The sequence below is a fragment of the Carex rostrata genome, chromosome 14, assembly GCF_964058835.1.
Source record: "Carex rostrata chromosome 14, lpCarRost1.2, whole genome shotgun sequence".
Classification (NCBI taxonomy): domain Eukaryota; kingdom Viridiplantae; phylum Streptophyta; class Magnoliopsida; order Poales; family Cyperaceae; genus Carex; species Carex rostrata.
Genome location: NC_135931.1, coordinates 4,526,460 through 4,547,648, shown reverse-complemented (window position 1 = coordinate 4,547,648; position 21,189 = coordinate 4,526,460). Strand labels below are relative to the sequence as shown.

The 21,189-nt window shown below is 36.3% G+C and overlaps 2 protein-coding genes across 2 annotated transcripts; both read right to left on the bottom strand.

The window, feature by feature from the left end:
• Nucleotides 1-1,686: 1,686 nt before the first annotated feature.
• On the bottom strand, nucleotides 1,687-6,159 carry LOC144565725 (uncharacterized). The gene is made up of 9 exons (XM_078315547.1): nucleotides 6,025-6,159; nucleotides 5,177-5,353; nucleotides 4,674-4,727; nucleotides 4,477-4,552; nucleotides 4,306-4,385; nucleotides 4,139-4,188; nucleotides 2,992-3,076; nucleotides 2,446-2,544; nucleotides 1,687-2,039 (listed from the first exon to the last, which is right to left on the bottom strand). The coding sequence occupies exons 2-9, from the start codon at nucleotides 5,336-5,338 to the stop codon at nucleotides 1,806-1,808; spliced, it is 840 nt and encodes a 279-aa protein (XP_078171673.1). The 5' UTR covers nucleotides 5,339-5,353; nucleotides 6,025-6,159; the 3' UTR covers nucleotides 1,687-1,805.
• Nucleotides 6,160-11,286: 5,127 nt separating this feature from the next.
• Nucleotides 11,287-17,839, bottom strand: LOC144564990 (BTB/POZ and MATH domain-containing protein 1-like). Its single transcript, XM_078314598.1, has 5 exons — nucleotides 17,327-17,839; nucleotides 16,203-16,427; nucleotides 14,266-14,614; nucleotides 12,760-13,036; nucleotides 11,287-11,673 (listed from the first exon to the last, which is right to left on the bottom strand). Exons 1-5 carry the CDS (start codon nucleotides 17,548-17,550, stop codon nucleotides 11,498-11,500), a joined length of 1,251 nt encoding a protein of 416 aa, XP_078170724.1. The 5' UTR covers nucleotides 17,551-17,839; the 3' UTR covers nucleotides 11,287-11,497.
• Nucleotides 17,840-21,189: the final 3,350 nt, after the last annotated feature.

Below are 21,189 nucleotides of genomic sequence, written 5' to 3'. Positions count from 1 at the left end.
ATATTTCAGTCCGCATGGCCGCATATTCAAACCGCATGGCCGCATTTTTAATCCGCATGACCGCATATTCGGGCCGCATATGCGGCCGCATGAAAAAACCGAATAGGAATTCTGAGCACGGCTGCCGACCGCATATGCATATGCGGCCGCATTTTAAAACACTGGATCCGGTAATACTATGAAAATAATCATATAAACAAGTTCAATGAATGTTCTGTATATATGAAACCGCGTGGTCCCAGATGAAAACACGTGAAAGCTGTTGAAAACGCGTGGTCAACGAACAAAGTACAATTGAAGTACAATCGACAGTTAAACTAGGGACCACCTTCTGTGAACATACACATATTAACATACAAATATTATTCTGTGAACATACATATTGTACTTGAAATTATGACAATTGAAAGCGCGTCGTTGCCGGTTATGGCAGTTGAAAGCGCGTGGCCGAAAAAGTACTTCTTTCATTCATTACCGGCGGTTGAAAGCGCATCAGAACTAAGCTAAAAAGAAAAGATTTTTATACGCGGAGATTTTCAGAGGACTGTAGTCCGGGGGACATTACTTTTTCTCTATTTTTATTAATAGACTACAAATTATTTCCTTTTCATAAAAATACTGTTGTGGTTGTCCAAAAAACAATAAAGAAGAGAAGGCTTGCAGATTATCGAAATATTAAAGACTGGATATCTATGAGGTTTGAATATCTTCAATTTGTTTTTCTATTTTAATTAAGATGATTGAACTATCGTCTGTGAAAAATCATCATTTTTTCGTTCAGTATAGATTTCATCATTTTTTTACTCTAAACTTTGTACATGATTCACTCTTCAAATGTACGTTAAAAAACGCACCAGTACATTGGATGATTTGTCCCGGACGAACAAAATCGTTATTATTTCTATTATATCGTCATTTTTTTTAAAACTTCAATAGTTAACATCTATAGTTTAAATAACAAAATAAAATAGTAAGGTCTAATATTCATTAGAAAATTAAACACAAAACAACCTTTTATTCGTTGAGATAAAGAATTTGTTAAAATCACTCGCCACTAGCAAGCGCACCACAAGTAAATTTGTTCTATTAAGTAAATTAAATATGAAATACAAGTAGAACAATGGTGTTCTTAAGTTCACCGAATCCTTTTATGAACTCAACTTTAAAATCTATTAGATTAGCTTCAAATTATGACTCTAAACCATTAAAATCTATTTACCTTGTGAGTAATGGTCCACATGTGAAAAATTATAAATTTTCAAATTATTTTTGTTTAGAGTGAAGTGATAAAAAAACGTTTAAAAAATAGATGCATTGAAATTAATTTATAGTCTTTTAAATTTCTACCACTTGACTAAGTTCAAATTTGTTGCATATAGACACATTACTAGTAAGATAGATAGATTTCAACAGTTCAGATTGTCATTTAAAGTCAATCTGGTAGATTAGAGTTGAATTCACAAAGAAGCTCGGTGAACTTAGGAACACCCTAATTCTACTCATGAAATACATACAATTTATCTAGTTCTACTCGTAAAAATACATACAATTGTCTATTAAGTTTAAATTATGCTTAAATTTAAATTTGTTTAGGTTAAAGGATAAATAATGACGTCCGATCCTGCCAGTGACGCTACACAAACAAGTGGCATCATTAATTTAAATACATAACCATTTTCATGCATCGGAAAAGACTAAGAATTTTGATATATAACTAAAAAAAATGTCTCTCTAACCAGAATAATAACCTGTAAATGGATTTTAAATGACTATAGTATTTAAAAATCCTTTCCAAATCCCTTGTATCAGACATGATGAGTCTTTTGATACATTCGTCTGTAAATAGTTGCTCCTTCTAGCTCGGCATGTATTTCTCTCTCAGTTCTTATTCCCATCGGGTTGCATTGGAGCCATCCATCAGAATCGCAGGAGAAAGAAGAAGGATCAATAAGATCAACATGCTCAAACACATCTGTGCAAGAATCAAATACATTTCTCATGTCTAATGCCACCTCGTGCACGTCAGATTGAACCAAAACCTTGCAAACAAGAAGAGTTTGAATTGCTTTTAACTCATCATCCCATTTATGTTCCCAACAAAGAAGCTAAATGAATTGACCAGAATTTTTCCTGTTTTAGTCCCCCAAATTTTGAATTCATATTTGATCTCAAGTATTCTGGTTTATACCAATTTAGCCCCATAATCATGCACTAGTAAAAGTAGTTCATACATGTTATTGCCTGACTAAATTTTTCATTTTCCTATCAAAAGATGAAGGTAGGGAACAAAACACCTTCATGATTAATACAGCATGTGATTGATTTACTAAAAAAAATGAGGGGACAATAGATAATCTTTCGGTGCAAAATATATGTAAACTGCATAACAAGTGATAACAGAGAAAAGGATAGTTCAGGGTACATTAAAACCCTAAAATTCCATACCTGTCCACCCAAACACAAGTTCTTCGAGATAGAATCCACCAGTGGTTTTTGAACAACTCTTCTTTTGTGTTTCCTCCTTTTGAAATGTGGGTCAGGGCACTACAAAATTCAGACCAATCTTAATGCAATCTAAAATAATATTAGCTACTCTTTCACAATATTAACCTTTGCGCGCCTACAGAAACTCAGAATTTTCATGTGCAACACAGTAAACATTATAAGTAACCTCACAACATCAGAAGGTATAGTAGCTCTATAATGCACCTCCCTTTTGTTTGTTAAAACAATAATCAGCACCCCCTCCCTTTAAACCCTCTCACTCATCTATAGAGAACAGTGAGGGATGAAGGAATTATTTGAGATAGTTTCACTGCAACGGGTAAAGGAAGAATGGAGATAACAGTTTACTATTTTCTACAGTTCACATGAAAATCTATATATGGGAAGGTAATGAATGACTATTTCTTGTTTTCCAAGGGTGCAAGTGTATTTCAAGGTTTTCTAGGGTATAAATGACAATGACATTTTGTTTTTACAAGCGCTTACCAGTATAGAAACAAAGGCGAGAGGACCTGGATAGGTTGACACAAGTTGCTTAAATGATACATTTACATTGGCAAACATGAAGTGGCTGCACAAAAAGCATTGATCAGCAAGCACTAAAAGTCTCAGACATCCATACGGATATACATTTAGTTCACATGCAATCATTACCAGGTGGAATCAATTCTTTGAGGTTTGCGTTTTTTTTTTACAACTATTATGCTCAGTATTTTAACCGGTTAGCTTCAATAACTTTCTGTAATCAACTAAAATTCAATATTCTTTCAATTATTTGTAAATAAAACCAAACTGTTTGAAACCGAGGTGACACTGACTAAATTAGCCCCGTACATTTTCCCATTCAGAAAAAGATTTAGCAGTAAATTGTTGATAATATTTTTTTTCTATCCGTTGATCATATGAAATTGGTTGGCTTCTTTAGGAGAACAAATAGAATGAGGTGTCTGTCTTTGAGTAACATAGAGCTTGATGCAATGGTTTATATCTCAATTTTCAAGCTTCTAATTAATGATATGAGCCCTTTATTGTGATCTAATCATCAAAATTTTAGAGTTTGCCGGAGTTCTAAAATTACAAATATGGTTATAACATCCATCCGATCAATAATAGACACAAATGGTTATGATTAGATGTTATAAAAGCCAACAACATATATTATTCAAACGAGAGATTTAGTTAATCAGACATGATTATTGTACTCTAACAACCCTGTAAAGTTTGCCATTTTTTAGAGTCATCTCTTCATAAATCTACAAAAGTATTCATTCTACACCTTTCAATAGCAAAAATAGTTTTCCCTCATCCAATAAAATAATGAATAAAGTTGAACAAATATAGAACAATGCTTTTCATATTTTAATGTTAGATCATATTGAATGGCTTATATCATCCTGTGGATCTTCAAGACAGATTTAAAGCTAATGTACCAAGCTCTGTATGCATTGCAAAACACCATACTGCAACTCATTTGCAACAACCTCAAAAAAGTTTGCCATTAGTGGCAAACATGAGAAATGTCTGGCATTTTTACACATTCAATTGAATATTGGCCGTACTTTACAAAGCCTACCTTGTAGCACTTATTATCAACCTGATCTCATGTCAATAACTAGGGCGATCAGGAGCTTACATGTTTCGGAGGCCTAACTCTTTCACCCAAAATTGCGATCTCGTAACTAGCTGCATAGTCAACTAACTGTCAGATTATTTTTATTAAAGTTAGGAGCCATCAGATTGAAAACAACTGTCTTACATATCAACAAAAGCCAAATGGGCAATGTAAAAACTATGAAACACCTTCTGACGAATTTCAAGGCCAAGATAATTCCTATGCAGAGGAGAATTCTTTGCAAGCCAAATTAAAAACCTTCCACTACCTGGTGAAGTGGTTACAACTCAAAATCAACAAGAGAGATGAAAGTGGTACAAAATAAAGAAAAAGAAAACAAGTAATTGTGTAATTCATACCACAACCAATATCAACCATGAGAGGCAAAGTACAGTCTGTGAATATCTCCTTCCAGTCGGGTGATTGCACTGGAACCTATGTAATTATGTATTATAGCATAATAGAATCATGCATCATTGCAGTGCCGATGATAACAATGAAAGAGATATATTTATGGGGAAGTTGAGCAGAGATAGGGTGGGAGGGGTAGACTGACAGAGAATGAGGCGCTGAGGGGGTTTACATGCTGCCGAATCCTCACATGGCCGATCTGCGCAAAAACCAACACCACATAGGATCATTGGAACTGGATACAAGTCCAATGAATACTTAAATGGCCAGCGATTTCAGATGTACCTATGCAAAATCTCAGAATAATACGTATGCCCTTGCAAAACAAGATATTGTAATGCCCTAAAGCACGCATCTAGCATCTCAAGTGCCAATAAAACCATGAAATATTTTCAGCAAACCACATCCCTGATTACTTGCCTCAATTGTTCACTTATTCAAAAAAAAAGAATGTTGAAGAAAAGAAGGGTAGTGGGTGATTCAAACAATATAAGACAGAAGGGGTACAAGTGATATTTTGAGATGCTTTTAATTTTTGGATGGACATACATATACACAGAATACATGACATTTTGAGGTTCTGTAAGATAGTTCATGAAATAAATTCTTAAAACGGAAAAGCAAGGATGAATGGAAGAATGCACGAACATCAGAGGGAGCATACAAGGACTTCAGCTGGAGGTCCGCGTACTCTTTCTCCACCAAATCGGAGCTTCTACAGCTAATACCACTCTGAGAAGTTGAGGAAGCAGTGCATCTTGGGATGACATAAGACCATCTATACCTGGCACTTGAGCACAGCGAGGTCATGCAGCACGCCTTGGGCTTTAAAAATGAGAACACCATCACCTGATGAAGACTAAGCATCTATTCTCACCAATTTGCTTTTATAGTTTGATTATCCTATAGTAAGGTTGAAAAAGAAAGCTTATGAATACCTCCCACATTATTGATAGCCAAATCTGATTTTTTTTTTTTTTTGGTTTATATCAGATTGGAGAAAATCAGTAGAACTTACTAAGTCCTCAAGTTATATTTCAAAGTACTTGTGAAATGTACAAAACCAATTCAACTAAGAAAAAAACATGCTATTGATAGTTCGATAAAGGTCCTTTTCTTCGTTTCAAACTGAAGCAAGATCATTTTGGCTGAATTTCACCTCAAATTAACCCACATTTGGGCAATTAGATTTTAGTATAGCACTAATTTGACCTAATTCAAATTCAACTAGACCAAATATTTTAACTGGAGCCACAAAGAATTTTTAACCTGTCTTTTATCCAGCACATGATGTTGTAGCCCCAATAAGGTACAAAAGAAAGAACATATTTTGTTTCATAAACTGCCATGACTAGTTCACTGTTCAATTAAGCACGGCAATTGGTGTTTCACTAATCGAACTCAGCCAAATAGCGGCTGGATGAGAAAGAACGAAAACTAACAATACCATTATACCAAGTTGCAATAGAGAGGGGAGTAACTGAGTAAGCTTATACCTTTAGTAGCTTGGAGAACTGGAGAGTCAGCCCGAGGTGTGCGAAAGGAGAGTGCAAAACAGAGAACAGTGCGGAGCTGGAGGCGGCCAGAGCTTGGTGGTGCACGGAGTTGGCCGCTCGTGGGCGAGCACGGAGTACAGTAGTGAGACTGTGTGAGAGAGAGAGAGAGAGAGCTCAGAAGTCGAGTCGGAAGGGTTTATCGGGTTTGAGTAGGATATGTTACTCGCATAGTCGCATACTTCACATTGGCTCCGTACCCGACACTCGGATAGGTATCGGATTATCGGATACTGAAAATCCCTCCGGTACAATGGAAGCGTATAGTACCGCATCTCAATCTCAACCGAGTAATTATTTTATCGGACCAATCAATCAATCATAAATGTTATGGGTCTTTAAAATTCGTGCATGTTAAAACGGACGGTGCAAACTCTTCTGGGTCTGAATCCACGGTAAATTATAGGGCATCGTTTTGAGATCCGTGCTAATTTAAACAGACGGCTCAGATCTTATTATGCCCAGTCTGGTACTGTACATTTGTACTGAATCTGGTGGATTCCCTGATAAAGACCGAATTCGTATCCTCTGAGATATCTCAAACTTTGCGTGACTTTATGGAAAATCCCAACCGTTTAAATACGTTGTGCACGAATTTCAAAGCACACATAATACTGACCTCCTACATCACCTCCGACTGAGCACCGGACACGTCGGTCACGCAAAAGTTGAGATATCTCAGAGGATACGCACTCAAGCCCTCCAAACCCCTGGAATTCGCATCCTCTGAGATATCTCATATTTTGCGTTACTTTTTTGAGAATCTCAACCGTTCAAATACTGCACAAATATCAAAGCTCAAATAATACTGCCCCCCTGTACCGAATAGGCACCGGACACGTCAGTCACGCAAAAGATGAGATATCTCAAAGGATACGCACTCGAACCCCTGCCCAAACCTTTTTTAGTTGACATTTAAAAAAAATATTCAGAGTAAATTTTGACATTTTGAAAATCTTGAAAGTTAAAAAACACGCAGATTTAGCCGGTGCACTTTAAAATCATGTTTAGCCGACAACTAAAAATTATAATAAACTTCATACTTAAACTGCCATATAAAAAGTATGATGGAATAAATAAGTTAATTTGGAGTAACTTAATAATAAAATAGAGTAGATGAATTAATTTAGAGTAACTTACTTTACATTTCATTTGAAAATCATTATTACAAGCATATATTTATTTCTCAGCATCTTACTTAAAATCTTAACTTTAACCATCAAACGAGATGTAAAATATGAAGAATACAATAAAATAAGCAATTTAATTATCATTAATTTTACTTTGCAATCAAAAATCAACGTATCCATTCAAATACTCCCATACTCTGTCTACTTATCTCTTCTTGAAGTGCGCAGAACAGATTTGCTTTTTTGTTCGAAAAATATTCGTACCCCTTTCAAAATGGTCTTTTTCAGCATAGAAGAGGAAGCTTTCTCAATATTATTCTCTCTTTGACAAGACATGCTTAAAGAACATTTACCAATTCCAACTATATCTCTTCGCCTTATTAAGAAGCTTAATGTCTAGATCTTGCAAGGGTTCTGATTTATCATTTTTTTTTCGGAATGATGCTCAGCCATTGAATTTCCAAATCACACATAGATGAATTTTTCAAATTATGAGATTCAATACTTAGGTATGCACTGATCGCGTCGCATATGATCCCAGTGCCTGTAGACCGCGTGCCGCACCTCTGAACCACACAAGGCACCTGCGGATCAAGCCTGTGCACCGTGCCAAAATTCTTACCACTACACTAGAGTTCACATGTATTATCTTGTAGATAAATATAGTATTTAACTATTTTTCTCTACAAATTTGATTTAAATTATCTCTCCTCATTAAGGAGCTTAATGATTTCTACTACATAATTTGCTCCCGTTGCTGTGCTTGGGCACGATTACTAGTATTTTACTTATGAATTGAAAAAAAATTACACTTGTCGTCTCTCACAGGACCAACTTTAGATGTTACGTTATTAATTCTCTCACTATATCGAATCTCAAGAAAGAGAAGAAACAAAAATTGGTTGCCATGCACCGCATGTAGCACGCAAAAAAAGTGAGAGGTGTGTGCTCTTATTTGAAGGTCTGCGCACCACTCATTTCATGCGCGTCTTTCATATGATGTGTACGCACTAGATTTACGTTCTTACTAAAAATTTTAGATTTTCAAAATGTCACAATAATTTTGATTTTTTTTTAAATACTAACTAAAAAAATTGGAACCCTGCACATGCAATGCACATCATCTTCTTTTAATATGAAATAGTTATTATTGGCAGCTGTCACGCTTTATCAATAACTAACAATTCTGATCTTATCAATTAAATTCAAGGTTCTAAATAGCGATTATAGCGGCATAGCGGGGAGACAAAAAAAAAAGCTATTGCGAATAGCGTAGCTATAGCGGAAGCTATCACACATAACGATTTTCCCTTTTCAAACTTTATATTCTATATTTCTACTAATTATCAACATAATCAATATTAGAGAATTGATGTAATAACTAATCTAAGTCTATACTTTTTATCAATTACGCAAATAAGAAGGAAAAAAATCTAAAAAGTAACATTATTTAATAGTTTATACTTCATGGTATTACATATTATAATAGACAAAGAGCAATTAATTTTATAAGGTAAATGAAGTCAATATACATATTTAAACATTTTATAATTATAATAATAATCAAAATCAGCTTTCAATTGAAACGAACGATAATAATTTTACAAATGAATATTATAAAAAGAGTAATCAAAATGAAGAATTAGTATTTGAATATTTTTCGATATAGAATGATAGAATAAATCACAAATAAAAATATAAGCATATAGTTTGGTTTAGTATACTTATCGTAGAAGACCATGTAGCATTAGAAATAAGAATAGAAGTACAGAAATCCATATAAATTGCAAAAAAAAAAACCATGTAGCATAGCGGTAGCTATAGCGGGTCTCATATAGCGGTAATAGCGGTCAGCTATTATAGCTATAGTGGTCGTAGCTGAGTTAGCGCAATTTTATCTCATAGCTTAGCGTTTATGGTCCGGAAAAGCTATAACGCCACTATAGCTAGCTATTTAGAACCCTGATTAAATTCTAAAAAAAATATATTGAAATATATTGAACTATTATACGTATAATGTATATTTATTATTTTAGACTTTTATATTTCATTATTATTTAAATTAATCACTCTAAAATTTATGTTTAAATATTGTATAGTGCACGCTTTACGGTAGTAACTATAATATTCTTAGCTTATTAATTATATCATATCAGTCTTGTAAGTTAGTGACAATCGTCTTTTACACTTTATATGATTCAGAATGTTGGAAAATTATAACATGCTATATGATGAATCTCTTCGCTCCTTCCATGGAGATAGCGCGCAGAAGCTCTCAAGTGGGATTCAGTGGGCTTTAAGGATACATCTCCTAAAGATAAACATAGCCTGGAGTGAATTAGTCCCAAATCATATTTCTTATAACCTTGCCATTTCTTAGTCTTACAAGCTAGGATGCAGCAATGCAAGGTAGGTTCCTTGCCTTTTTAACTTATGTTCGCATCCAGCTGTGAGTGGGGGGTTGAAAAAATCGCTCATAACTCGTGACTTGCTTGAAAAAAGCTCGCTAATAACTCACTCATTATCAACTTGCTCGTTAACTTAATGAATCGAGCATGAGCAAACCCCAACTCGCTCAATAAGAACTGAGTTACATGAAATCATGTCACATCCAATCTCAAGTAGTTTCATTAATTTTGTAGAAAGTGTGTTGTGTATATTGCAACATTAAGACATGTTGTTTGAGTTGATGAACAAAAACAAATTCAAAACAATATGCACATGTTTTGGTTTGTGGGTATCTATAAGACATATTGAAATTATTGAACTGGTAATTCGTGATGCTTAAGTCTGGTTGTACAACTTAACATGTCAGTATGCAAAATAATTTTTATTGGATGAATTAGCTATCACTTATCAATTTGTCTAGTTCTAAAACAAAATTCAAAACTGCCTACATGCTTGATTTCTTAACAAGCCGCTTAACGAGCATGAATCAACTCGAGCATTTAACGAGTTGAGCACAAACACAGTTGTCAACTCGGTATTGTCTTCTCAATTCAAGTTGACTCGCTCATTAATTTAATGAACCGAACACGAGCATACCCCAACTCGCTCGAATTAACAGCCCTAGTTGTGAGGGATAAATTGGTTACGGTGTACTCTTTATGTTGGGTGCTGTTGCTTGTTCCCCTATTCATAGAAATTTTGTTTGAATGCAATATTAGTTGGGATATTAGCTAGTGGACCCCATGCGGAGAGCCGGAGACAAATCACAGAAGCTTGTTCTCTCAATCTCAACGCACGCAACCTGGATAAGTTATATGAGACAGCTGTTCCCAATTTCTCAGCTGAACCGAGACAAATAGGAAATCTAGTTATTGGGATTGCGATGTGGATTGTTTGGACTGACGAAATAGACTAACCATCCAAGAGTGGGGTGTTGTGTACACAGACCTAGCAGATCTTTGTGTGCTCTCATTATCTCTAGATTTGTCAGGATTTAATGCTGAGACGGGTTGAACTAGAGGCCATGAGTCCATGACTGAGGATAGCTTTGATGCAGATTCTCAGTTAAGAGTTGCTTTGCTGCAGTGTTGTTGTTTACCTGCTGGGCTTGTTTGATTTCGTTTCGTTTCATTTGTGTCGCAAGCTTTGTAATTCTAGACTTGATTTTATTTCGTTTCGTTTGATCATGGACCCTATAATTATTTTATGTAACTAACTATATCACAAGTTTTAATGCGAAAACAGTAGTATTATAATACCACTTGTAACAAACAAATTATAAATATATACATATATGCTTCACATTTTCATCAAAATCTACAGATGTTATTGCAGATGTTATTGTTAAACATATGCAATAACATCTGCATACCATCGTTGTAAATATTAATATTAATTTGTTAGTGGGTATTTCACCACTGACCTTCACAGGAAAAATTAGCATTTCTTAATAAGCTGCATAAGAAAATTCCGTGTAACAACAAACATTTAATTAGCACTGGAGAAAAGCCCCAACAGTGAGAGGCCAAGGGATCTACACACTAGACCAACTTAACAGTTCCACCAATAAAAAGGATGCGCATTAAACACAGGTGCTGCACAGCAAATGAACCGCAAATGTGAATCCAGGCAAGCAATTATACTTGCTAAAAGAATATATCACAAGGTCATCGAGCTAGGTGATTGATTAGCTAAGGAAAAGGAATTACAAGAATCTGACACAGAATACTACAACCACATTCAACACTAGAATAAGCACCATCATTGTACACAAATCTTTACACGAAAACATGTCAAGACGTTATTACACTTAATTAATCCATTTTTAGTTTTTAGAATTAAAGCCGAGGCTTCACACGCCTTCCATTGGCATCACCTCCATCAAGAGGATCACTATTGTAAAGGCATGGTGTGATTGAATGCTCCTTAACTTTGGCCACATATTGTAAAAGCTCAGTCAAAACAGAGGGGCAGCTTATATTCAAATATTCAAATCCTTCCGTTTGCATTACAGCTGCACAAGGGAAAAAAAGTGATTATAGCAAAAATTTGAACAAAGCAAATCAATAATAATGAAAGTGTATTTTGTTCACCTACAAATAAACTTCTCAAAGTTTATATATGATACTAAAACGGGCTCCAAAAAAAAAGTGGAAGGGGAGGGGGGGAAGGGAAGGGAGAATGGAAAGGGATGATAGGGAATGGATCCTCTACACCTCGCATATTGGAGACAATTTGATTGTTTGGAGGGTATAGGAAGTGAAATTTCCACCTTTCCTCCCCTTCTAAAAAATTGTAGAGCATGTAACAATCAATTTATACCATCTCCCCCCCCCCACCTCCTCCCTCCCTCTCCCCTCCTGTGGACCACACCCCAAGGATTAGTAGTCCAACAATGGTGGTATTACTTGATAATCTGATTTCACTCTCTATTAATTCATTAATCCCAGATGCAATATTGCAATATTCGAACTTCCACAAAAGAAATAATGACATGGATTACACCTACAATGTAAATACTGGATTCTGACTTTGCAATTTATCTTATTAGATGACCAACCAAAACTCCTCCTAAGTACAGCTAGTTCTAACTTCGTCATTTACCAACTTTGTGAAGTTCAATTAAGCCCTATTTAATTAACTCATGTCAGCTGAGGCTAAATTCCAAACCTATTTGGCCTCAACTTTGCTAAATTGAGCAAAAAGAACCAAAACAAGGGTTTATAAATCAAATCAATGTTTTTCAGTACAATGCTAGCATGGAAAAGGCCTTGTGCGAAGATAGAACATCTTGGGCCGAGGAATTCATTCACTAATTTTGAAGCATCGTTAATACCAGCCCAGTAGCACCAAACAGCTGTGTTGTCAGCCCATTAACTCTCTAATATGTCCTTTCTAAGGCACAATAATTATAGAAATCAGCCTATAAAAGGTCACATTGAATCCCCAGAACAATAGGAAAGTCCCTGGCCCATTCTGGCCCCTATAAAGCAGAATTCAGTGCTATACTGGCATCGAGCTCAAGTCAAAGACTAAGTAGCAATATTTTTTTTTTCATTTCTGCATTGTAGTTCCACAAACAAAATAAGGAAAGGGATACCTCTAAGGTTTTCTTGCATTGCAACAAACTTGAGGCAGATGGCCTTCAGCTGGTGACAGTGGTGCTGTTCTGCCAGAGCCAAAGTTGTTGCTACTGTGTTTATGGCGACCTCTTCACATAACTTCTTCTCGCATAGCAGCTTCAGTCTCTCTAGTGCATATCGGTCAGCAGCTGCTAGCAAGTGCTGCGCCATTAGTGTGGAGACCCATTTCGTGTTTAGACCTGTCAGCTCCTCTAAGTCTGGCAATGTGTCCCAGTATATGAAATGAAGCAAAGCCTGACAAGAAAGCATGTCAGCGACTATGTTAGTAAAGAGTTCATACCACATTAGGCCTTGAAAGAGTTTTAGAGAAGACAAAAGACATTCAATCAATCATTAAATTTTTCAGAAAATTGTTACACTTGATCACATAGTAGAATGTAACAGGCAGATTTGCAAACAACAACCATATACTCATTTCACCAGAGCTATTGAAAGAGAACTAGAATTCATGTACAAGTTCACACACTCATAATAGGGGGATAATATATGAATATAACAGTTCAAAAGATGGATAGAGCCAACAGCAGGAAGATGGTTCCTAAAATTCAATTGAAGGTGATTAGCAACTGAAGGATTTTCTTCAATATTACTCAAAATCAGATTCAAGTGGACTCTCCATAGCCTATGCATAGATCTAAGTCTTTTAGCTTAAACCTATCCAAAAATAAAAAAAATGACACTAAATGATATCCCAATATTGAATACTTAATAAATAACTACTAGCTCAAAACTTGTATGTTCTGAATTTCTGACTAAAGAGAACTTCCTTGATATGAGAAAAATTAGAATTAAACCATCTGCAACAGATAACTTGGCAAATTTATGCTGATTGGCCTCGCTCATATGCATGATGATGTGGCAAGTTCAATTCTACCTGATAACTCAATTATATATATATATATATATATAGAGTACGGCTAACGCGCTTCCTCTAGCATATGGGCCGAAATGCTTCCGGTGGAAATTTGAAATTTCAAAATCCAAAAAGTCGATCTGAACCGTTTATCTTCTTCTCCATATTAATATCTGCTTGGAGACCAAATTTTACATTTTTCTGAAATTTTTTACTATTTATTAAGCCATTTTGAAAATCGCTGATCCAACGGTAGCTTCTGATTTTTACTGTTTGGTAAGCCACCGTTGGATCAGCAATTTTCAAAGTGGCTTAATAAATAGTAAAAAATTTCATAAAAATGTAAAATTTGGTCTCCAAGCAGATATTAATATGGAGAAGAAGATGAACGGTTCAGATCGATTTTTTGGATTTTGAAATTTCAAATTTCCACCGGAAGCATTTCGGCCCATATGCTAGAGGAAGCGCGTTAGCCGTACTCTATATATATATATATATATATATATATATATATATTTTAAAAATAAACTAACAACACATGACAAACTGCAGGAAAGAAAGCTAAACAACAGGTCACCCCCAAAAAAAAATAAAAAAATAAAGAACAAACCTTGAAAACAGGTGCCTCCATATCCTCTATCGTAATGCACTGCATGTTCTTATCTTTCATTGGGCCAAAAAGTTGCGCCCTAAAAACTGGTGATCGTGCAGCCAGAACCAACTTATGTGCAGGGAACGTCTCCCCATCAACTTCAAAGGTGACGTCAGTGCCCTTACCGCTGTCCAATAACCATCCAATATGTTCAGCCATGTTTGATGGGGAGACTGGGATGGTGTACACTCTAGGCCCTTCAGTGCGTGACCTGACAACACCGACGGTGCAGTCGACAAGGAGACAGTCATCTTTTAGATAATCTGATGTCTCTAAATTAGACCTTTTAAAGAAACGCTTGTAGCCCCTGCGAGTTAATGGATTTAATTGTGAGTTGTTATAAAAAAAAGGAGATCATACTGGAAATCAGGATTTTTCTACCAGATAGTCAGTACAGGTGCCATCTTGGTACTGTGTCCGACAAATCAACCAGCATAGTATAATATACCGTGAACATTATTAGACAAGACGCAAAAACATACATTGAGCATCCTAGAGCAATAATAAATTAACCAACACAAACCTCCACAACAGCTGATGGCTGCTAAAAAGTAATTTTTGCCATACAAGTTCTTCAACATAGGGATTGGGTCTACATTTAATTCAAACTAAGAAACCATCATTCGAACAATAAGAGAAACGTAAAAATTAGATATATGCCATTTCTTGCAGTGAGGCCAACTCACCAAAAGTAACATTATCTAACTAAACACACACCCAAAGGGCCAAATAATATGATACAACACAAAATTTAACTTGCGGGCTCGTCAGCACCATGAAATTTGACAAGCGTAGATAATAGAAGATGGAATGTATGCCAGGCAAGATTGAAATTGGGTGCAATATGGTGAAGAAATATATTGAAAAAGGATGAAAAGGAGTAGAAATTGTGCAATCAAAACCTAGCATTTCTACAATTAGGCCCCCTCATTCAAACTGGAATATCCTACATTTGAATTCTATACGAAGGTAAAAAATTAGGCTATCTTTTAATTTGATGGGTGTGGAATTGAAACGAATGGGCCTATGCCACCTTGCCAAACAAAGTTGGCATAAAATGGAAAAGCTCCCTATTCCCTATCTCATATTCCACTTGCTAAACACCTCCTTGAGGAAAAGCCAGCATTTTGTGTTTTACATTCACCGCTTAAGCCAGTGTATTATAAAACTACCGAGGCACTTTCCAGGTCAAAGCCTATTTAGGTTTAGGTGTGCCAGGGAAACAAATAGTTTAGAACTTAGTCTAATTAATATGGCCCAATGTGAGCTAGCTTTGGTGGGCATTTGTCAAACAAAAATAATTTTATCAGATAGGTAATTCTCTTTCAGGGAAGTTCCCTGCAACCCTACCCCCATACATAAAGGTACTCTTCTCTGTCCAATCTTCTAAATGCCTATAGACCTCACTGAATCACTTTTTCCAACACGACTCTGGAAAGAAAATGGAGCGCACCACTAACAAAGATAGGAAGATAACTTGCTAGTACATTTGTAATTATATGCTTGTATAACTTATCAGCATCAATCACTGTACATCGGGTACTGATCCGCATTGCCGCATATACAGCGTTAATTGTCAGTAACAATAACTCTATTCTGAATACCAACAATCAGGTAAACAAATTTTTTCACTATGCAAATATCAGTATTAAACCATCATGCTTTGAATGTATCAATCAGGCTGTACAAGAAAGGCAACATTAGAAGCACCAATATGTATAAACCCACAATGTCTCTACTTGTTAGATCCCAACAATATTTATTCTTTCATAGTTATCAACAGCTTGGCTAATTTGTCCTTCAATTAAATGTAGCACGAAATAGTTGATGCTTGCAATTTAAATTGTTGCCTAAAAGAAAATGTAAACAAATTCCACTTCACCAGTCTGACTTACCACATGCTTCCGCGGTACTTGAGCGTGTACGGTCCACCCTCGAGGGTGCGGCCGAAATGGGTGTGAACCTTATGCGCAGCCTTCCCACTCTGATCCAGTAGTGTCAGCTCAAAGAGAGCCCGCACATCAGCCCCCTCACTTGCAAGAGCAATGAAGAGAGAGACATATGTAGCATTGTCCTCGGCACTCTTCCCATCTGGATAGAAATAGACGGCCCACTCATATCTACAAAAATACACCACTTGAATTAGTAATGCCAAGTATTTGAAACTCTAATTTTTACAAGTCCAAGCTACATATCTCAATGCCGGGTAATTGCAAGCTAATCTTTTGATGTTATGTAGCTAGGTCCTTGATTTAAGCAAACTTATGCTACTTGTGCTGCACAGTTGCTTAGCATTGACATGTTGGCAGTTAAGCTCCAAAACGCAAACTTACAGTAATCAATAAGCCTGCAAAAATTCTATTGTTTTACCCAGTTCTCTAATTGGTAATCTATTTCTACTTGTAATTAGAGGAAGTGGAAAACAACAAACTAGAGTATGAACCAATCAGCCGAGTAATAGCTAGCCAACTTGTTGACTCTGGTACATAAACCATTTGTCGCCTGTGCTGTATTCTGGTTTCATCATTTCTAACCATTATACACAATAGCAATTGCATTCACAATTCCAGGGGTGCTACCATCAGCACATTTCAGATACTCAAGCATTGTAGTTATATGTATGTGTTCAAAATTGATACAGATCATACTCATCAGATCATTCCCAAAAGACAACAGTGATGTACATTGTCTTTCCAGAAAAGACAGACTGCCAGAACCTAGTTATCAGACATGAAGCTTGTTATCATACAATGAAAGTGTCGCAATACATAAAGTAACCTAATTCTCGTAATAAGAAATTACAAGTAGTCGCCGCACTTGGGACACATTGTGTTCCCTGCACAACAAGGACCACGTGGCACTCCCAGTGCAGAGAAAGAACACACAGATTGCTGCAATATGGTGCAACCCTAAACAGAAAATTTCCAATACACAAAGAACCAATCAAAAAATAGGTCCACTAAGCACCACCTATTAATCTTTTGTTGAGATTAATTGAGCATTTAGGCAGAGGCCTTACCCCCCGACAGAGAAAGAATCCGAGGCTATGTACTTTCCAACGCCAAGTCCTTTAGAGAGCGAATATCCCGCAATTTTGAAATGGTGGGACCCGTTAACAGTCTCTGTGATGGAGGTTGAAGCCGTCTCCGAGGGAGTTGAAGAAGAGAAAGAAGATGACGAGGAAGAGGACGGAAACAGAGCTTTTGTCGATGGCCCGCCACGGCACACCCTTCCTACTCCCATCGTCGCCACCGATCTAGGGTTTGGATTGCGAAAAAGTCACAGGAGTGATGCGAGGAGCTATTGACCTAGGGCTAGGGTTCCAGGCGAGCTATTGGAGAAGATTCGATGACGAATTTGTTGGGAGAAGAACTGGATCTAGGGTTGCAAATCGGGTAGAGAGAGAACGAAAGGGGAAACTTTACTTTGGTTTGCTAGCCTTTCGGACTTTCTCTCTCCACTTGCTTTTTCGTCTCTGCTTCAAACGGCAGCTGCTTGGCTTGATAGCATTTTAAAAAGAAGTCGATACGCCTGGTGTACCGACTAATGGGGAACGCAACTTGTGGACCCCACTTTGTGGTTTCTACGAGTATTAACTTTACCCCATGCGCCGTGTGTATATAAATAATGGACTTTTCGAGCTCGTTGTGGTAATAAATTTCGTTGACCGGTGGTCAAAATTGTAGTCTAAGCTCCCCCGTATTGTTCTCTGTGCTCGTAATATTGAAGCAGTCGTAATAGATGCTACTTTATCACCCGCTATATATATATACATACCTAGTCAAAGAAACAGAAGAAAAAGCAAATCCGAATCCTGAAACTCCGGGTGTTTTTGAAAGAAACTCTTTCAAAAGTTATTGGTGCCACTGGAATATACACGGTTAGGATTGTCTGGCGCTACGACGTCTTGTGCGCCGGGTGTAGATGATTATTGATTGCAGATCAGAGGCCAGTGGCGGTAATAACTACACCGACCACTGGTGGTCGGGAATTCCGGGCCATAACTCCTCATCGACCCCTCTGCCGTCTTGCGCAACAGCTGTCCCTTTCGGCTCAAATTTGGGCTAAAACTATCGTCAGCGTTGTTGTAAACAATTGAGAAATAAACGTGTTGCATGAAGTTAAAACAGTATTGTTAATATTTGCACATAAAACGTGTTGCATGAAGTTTATTCGGTATGTATTTAGTGACACTATTGTGTAATTAAATTAGCAGAAATCTCGGGGAATCCCACACCTGCCATGCTCGGAGTTCGCATCCTCTGAGATATCTCATATTTTGCGTGATTTTTTAGAAAATCTCAACCGTTCAAATGCGCTCTATCCTCTACTACTATAATACCACGTTGGTTTTTTTGGGATCCAATCACCTATCTGTCCAGAGAGAATCGCAGCCGTTCATCCAATAGATCTCAGCCGCTCATCAAAAGTAAATCTCAATCTCAGCCATTAATAACTCATTTTGATTTTATGTCTCTGTTTCATGCTGCCAAATATATAGAAGTATAAATTTAGTTAACCAGTTACTTGCTACATAAAAAACCACATGAAAAGCCACGTGCAAATTGTGTTGCCTTCTTCTTCCACGCAGACCGAATTCGTATCCTCTGAGATATCTCAAACTTTGTGTGACTTTATGGAAAATCTCAACCATTTAAATACGTTCTACACGAATCGCAAAGCACAAATAATACATACCCCTGCGCTATCACCGAATAGACACCGAACACGTTAGTCACGCAAAAGTTGAGATATCTCAGTGGATACGCACTCACGCGGACCTCCTTTTTTCCTTCCCTATGCGTCTCTCTCTCCACTCATTGTTTTAACTTAGATGCTTGATTTTAAAAGTATGGCTAAATTGAGACTCAACTAGGTTGCATCAAAAGGCATTGTTGCTCAGTTTTATGGAACCATCTTAAATTGAAAATTTATTAAGATCAACTGCAAAGATGGCTTCAATTTTATCATGTATAATATGTTACTTTCAAATAATTTCTTGTTTTAGTTGACTTTTGTAATTTAGACACATCTTGTGTCCTTATAAATGAAAAAAGTTTAAAACCTAAGAAACTGGAACGAAGAAAAGGCATGGCCATCTTGTGTTCTTATAATTTTTATTTGTAATTTTTTCTCCTGTTTTGATAACTAAATTTTTTGTTTCTCCGTTCCAAAGCACGGAAACTTAACTAGTACGTATCAAAGCTCCAATAATACTGGCATCTGAGCTATCTCCCAATAAGCACCGGACACGTCGGTCACGCAAAAATGGAGAGGGGATAAATAACCAACGACAATGAGAATACTGTACAAGTGTCCAGGGTGATTATGTTATTTTGATTGTAAATAATTGTCAAATACGAATTACAGAGTTTGCAGCAGTGTTAGTATTTGTTAACCTGATAACAGGTAAATTAAATAAAATAACAGATTAGAAACGTGTGGAAAAAGATGGGGGATAATTTTCAACGTACTCTTCGGAATTTGTGCCGAATTTTTTATTAATAGAAAATAAATAAATAAAATATCGAAATACGGGATTGTTTTTTAATTTTTTCGAGATATAACTAGAACGGGCTCAAATATCCCGTCCCATGGGATGGAACTAATTAATCCGTCCGGGTTCCTTAACCTAATTAACGCTGACAGCAGCTTAGTGGTAGGAAAAAAAAACCGAACGGGAGAGGAAAACCCATCCAGAATTTCAAAAACTCTGGTAAAAAAAAAAAAAATCAGCTCGGACGGGAAAGTATAACCCGTCCGAGAAATAAGATTATTATATAATATAATATTATTTTTTGTTTTTTATATTATATTATTATATTAAGAGATGGGCTATGGTGAGTTGCGCAGTAAAGCGACTATTTTACTTCGCGCTCATATTTTGCAATTTTAAAGTTCAAAACATCGATCCGAACCATTCATCTTGTTCTCCATATTTAAATGTGCTTGGAGACCAAATTTTATATTTTTTGAAATTTTTTTACTATTTATTAAGCAATTTTGAAAGTCACTGATCTGATGGTCCAGAAAATTTTACTGTTTTTTACTGTTCACAGCGAAACAGCAATTTTAAAAAATGCTTAATAAATAGTAAAAAAATTCAAAAAAATGTAAAATTTGGTCTCCAAGCACATTTCAATATGGATTAAACATCTAACGGTTCGGATCGGTCGTTTGGACTTTCAAAATAAAAATACGGCGTGAATTAGAAACGCGTTTTACTTCACAACTCACCGTAGCCCATCTCTTATAATAATATACTTATATAGGAATATGCTAGCATAGAGCCTCTCCATGCAACGGCTCGGATTTTGAGTTTTCAAAATCCTAACGGTCGATCCGAACCGTTCATCTTGTTCTTCATATTAATATGTGTTTGGAGACCAAATTTTACATTTTTTGGAATTTTTTTACTATTTTTTTAGATTTATTGAAAATCCCTGTTTTCAGCAAATCTGGACCATAAAAAAACAGCGATTTTCAATAAATCTAAAGAAATAGTAAAAAAATTCCAAAAAATGTAAAATTTGGTCTCCAAACACGTATTAATATGGAGAACTGATATCTCCATATTATGTCTAAATTACAGCACTGATTTACACTAAAACCTGTGCTTTAAAGCCTATAAGTGTGGACTTTTTACTTATATTTTGATGAAATGTGGTACTGCTATGCTTTGTTTGGTATTTTGCAGGAAAAAGGGCGAAAAACTGGATCTGACAATTTTTCATACGGCCCGTATGACATTCCCTACGGGCCGTACAATATCTGCCCAACCACACAGAAGGTTCTACAACAGAGGCACAAAGTCTCCAAGACAAAGCATAGGCATACGGCCCGTACGGGGTCCCATACGGCCCGTAGGACGCTAATTCGAAA

Bases quoted from the DNA above. Each gene is read 5' to 3' on its own strand.
- LOC144565725 (XM_078315547.1), bottom strand. From the start codon at position 5,338: ATGACCTCGCTGTGCTCAAGTGCCAGGTATAGATGGTCTTATGTCATC. The intron at 2,545-2,991 runs GTAAGCGCTTGT...TGAATTTTGTAG, and splicing joins TCGCCTTTGTTTCTATACTG to TGCCCTGACCCACATTTCAA. The intron at 2,040-2,445 runs GTATGGAATTTT...CTTGTTTGCAAG, and splicing joins ACTTGTGTTTGGGTGGACAG to GTTTTGGTTCAATCTGACGT.
- LOC144564990 (XM_078314598.1), bottom strand. From the start codon at position 17,550: ATGGGAGTAGGAAGGGTGTGCCGTGGCGGGCCATCGACAAAAGCTCTG. The intron at 16,428-17,326 runs GTAAGGCCTCTG...GTATTTTTGTAG, and splicing joins GATTCTTTCTCTGTCGGGGG to ATATGAGTGGGCCGTCTATT. The intron at 13,037-14,265 runs GTTTGTTCTTTA...CTTTCTTGTCAG, and splicing joins TGGAGGCACCTGTTTTCAAG to GCTTTGCTTCATTTCATATA.